General features: G+C 27.9%; 1 protein-coding gene across 1 annotated transcript in view; it reads left to right on the forward strand.

Moving 5' to 3' along the window:
- Nucleotides 1-2,948, forward strand: part of LOC105626590 (fatty acid synthase-like) — a 15,471-nt gene that overhangs the window by 7,620 nt on the left and 4,903 nt on the right. The window contains 5 exon segments of the mRNA XM_012207883.1: nt 163-456; nt 541-745; nt 935-990; nt 1,226-1,495; nt 1,674-2,170. Of these exon segments, the coding sequence (XP_012063273.1) occupies nt 163-456; nt 541-745; nt 935-990; nt 1,226-1,495; nt 1,674-2,170 (1,322 nt within the window).

Raw genomic sequence — 2,948 nt, forward strand, 5'->3', positions numbered from 1 at the left:
ATATATATATATATATATATATATACATATATATATATATATATATATATATATATATATAAGTATACAAACAAAAGATCTAGTTTTTTTTGTAAAAAATTGTTAGATAAGTCACAATATTATATAAATTTGTTAATTTATAAATTAATCTAATTTTTGAAGGCAATAATAGCATTCGAAACCGGATTTGTTCCACCAAATATCAATTATACGTCACCACGAAATGATATATATGCCTTGATGAATGGAAATGTTCGTGTTGTCCAAGAACTAATGCCAATTAAAAATGGTTATATAGCAATCAATTCTTTCGGTTTTGGAGGATCCAACGCTCATACGTTATTAAAGTGGAATCGTAAACAAAAAGTTAATAATGGAGTACCGAATGACGACTTACCTAGACTTGTAATATTATCTGGGCGCACTAAAGAATCAGTGAAATTGTTTTTGAATGATGTTAGTAGACATTTAAAAGCTCATTTGAAATATTAGAGACATTAATAATGTCATAATTTTGATTAAAAGAAATTATTATTATAGATTGCTAATCACCCGATAGACGTAGAATACATTCGTTTATTACATGACATTCATGCAGACAATATAGAAGGTCACCCATGGAGAGGGTACACTATATTGAATACTTTGCAACAAGATTCAATAAAGGAAATTCAAAATTGTGAGCGCATGAAGAGACCAGTTTGGTTTATATTTTCAGCCTTAGGTTCACAATGGCCAGGAATGGGTATATATTTAATATCTTATAATTTACTTTTTAAAAGGATTTAAATAATAAAATAATGTAATTTTTTAATTGAAATTTTATCAGGTCGAAATTTATTAAAATTTCATGTTTTTGCGAAAACGATAAGAAAATGCGATATTATTTTAAAACCATACAATATAAGCATTACGGACATTTTAACAAATACAGAAGAAAAAATATGCGAAAATGCTTTAAACGCGTTTCTTGGAATCATTGCTATTCAGGTATCATTATATTTCAAAGTTATACATAATAGTATATAATTTATATTATATAACTTTTAAAACTCAATTATATATTATATCTATTAATGAAAAATGTATACAATATAAATATCTTTTTTATTCTACTATATCAAAATTAGTTTATTACTAGATTTATTTCATTACATTTTATTATTTTATCAGAAATAAATTTTTTTTGAAATGTAGCAGTTATAATTTTTGGATATATTTACAGATCGGTTTAGTAGATCTCCTAACATCCTTAGGCATTATTCCGGATTACATAATTAGTCATTCCGGTGGTGAACTCGGTTGCGCGTATGCAGATAAATGTCTCACCATCGAACAAACTATTTTAGCAGCATATTTTATTAGTTTGGCATATGCTGAAGGAAAAATAATTCATATCTCAATGGCGATTGTCAATATCGATTACGAGTATCTTAAAAATATATGTCCAGCGGATATTAAAATAGTATGCCGCAATAGCAAGAACAACAGCATCGTGAGTGGACTCACAGAATCCGTACAAAAATTTATTAAAAAATTACAGGTAGAAGTTGGATGGCTCTCATATTTCATAAATGAATACAAATTTTATTTAATAATTTTTTAAATATCAAATCTTTTAATTTAAACCACAATTTGCGAGCTGCATGTGATAAATTTATATTTATTTTTAGTTCCATAATATTTACGTGAAAGAGATCTACTGCAAAAGACCATATCACAGTTCTTATCTCGTATCAATGGAAACTCAGCTTTTGTTTAATTTAAATAAAATAATACCACAGCCTAAAAAACGAACTCCAAAATGGATCAGTACTTCCATTCCTCGTACTGAATGGCTCACTTCAGGAAAATTATCATCGGCAGACTATCATACACGTAGTATACTAAATACCGTTCTTTTTGAACAAACACTACATCTAATTCCGAATAATGCTATTACTATCGAACTCGCACCATGCGGTGTTCTACAGCATGTATTGAAAGAATCTTTGCATCCAGAAGTGACAAACATTGTATTAACTCAACGAACTGAACAAAATAAAAATGTAATTTTTCAAGGAATTGGAAGGCTCTACAATTGTGGCTTACAGCCGCAAGTTGCGAATTTATATCCACCAGTGGAATATCCAGTTAGCAGAGGAACTGCTATGATTTCTCCATCGATCAGGTACAAGAAATTATTGTAATTGTAATCTAAATATTATCTGTATAGGAATAAGAATAACTAATTATACATATGCATATAGATTGGTCTACTTAATCGAACATTTTGAATATTTCGCTTATTTTTGATGATACAAAAAAATGTTTGTATCAGTACTGGCTGTTTAGAGATTTTACTCTTAACGGTGTCAGCGCAAGGATTAAAAAATTGTTTAAACATATTAAAATAGCCGGTAATGTCACTAAAACTTGGAACTGTGTAACTTTTCGAATACAAGAAAATGTCGCAAAAAAAATTAATTTTGTTTAAACTTGAGGAGCTCTTATTTTAAAAATTTATTTAAAAATATTTAATAGCCGGAACTATTGTTATAATCGATCAGGAATTTTAGTATTCTTCGAGTACTTTAAGATTTTGTCAAAAAAATTGACTTTCTCGAATCTTGCAATGCCACGTGAAGTTAGCATCGCATATTTTTATTTTTTAAATTTTTGAGTTAAATCAACGGAATTATTTATAAAACCAATCAGGAACTGTAGAACTATTGCGGGTGCAAGCAGTTATTTAAAATTTCCGATTTTTAAAGTTGAGGTGCTAACTTCACAGAGATTCCTCTATTTGTCTTTTTTTTTTGTAAGATCGCAGTATTCCATGGAATGGTGTGATCTTATAAAAAAAAGAGAACAGAGGATTTTTGATTTCATCATTGTAATCTTGAATTTGCTTAAAAAAGGAGATATATATATATATATATATGTATATATATATATATATATATATA

The sequence above is a fragment of the Atta cephalotes genome (genome assembly GCF_000143395.1).
Source record: "Atta cephalotes unplaced genomic scaffold scaffold00005, whole genome shotgun sequence".
Taxonomy (NCBI): Eukaryota; Metazoa; Arthropoda; class Insecta; order Hymenoptera; family Formicidae; genus Atta; species Atta cephalotes.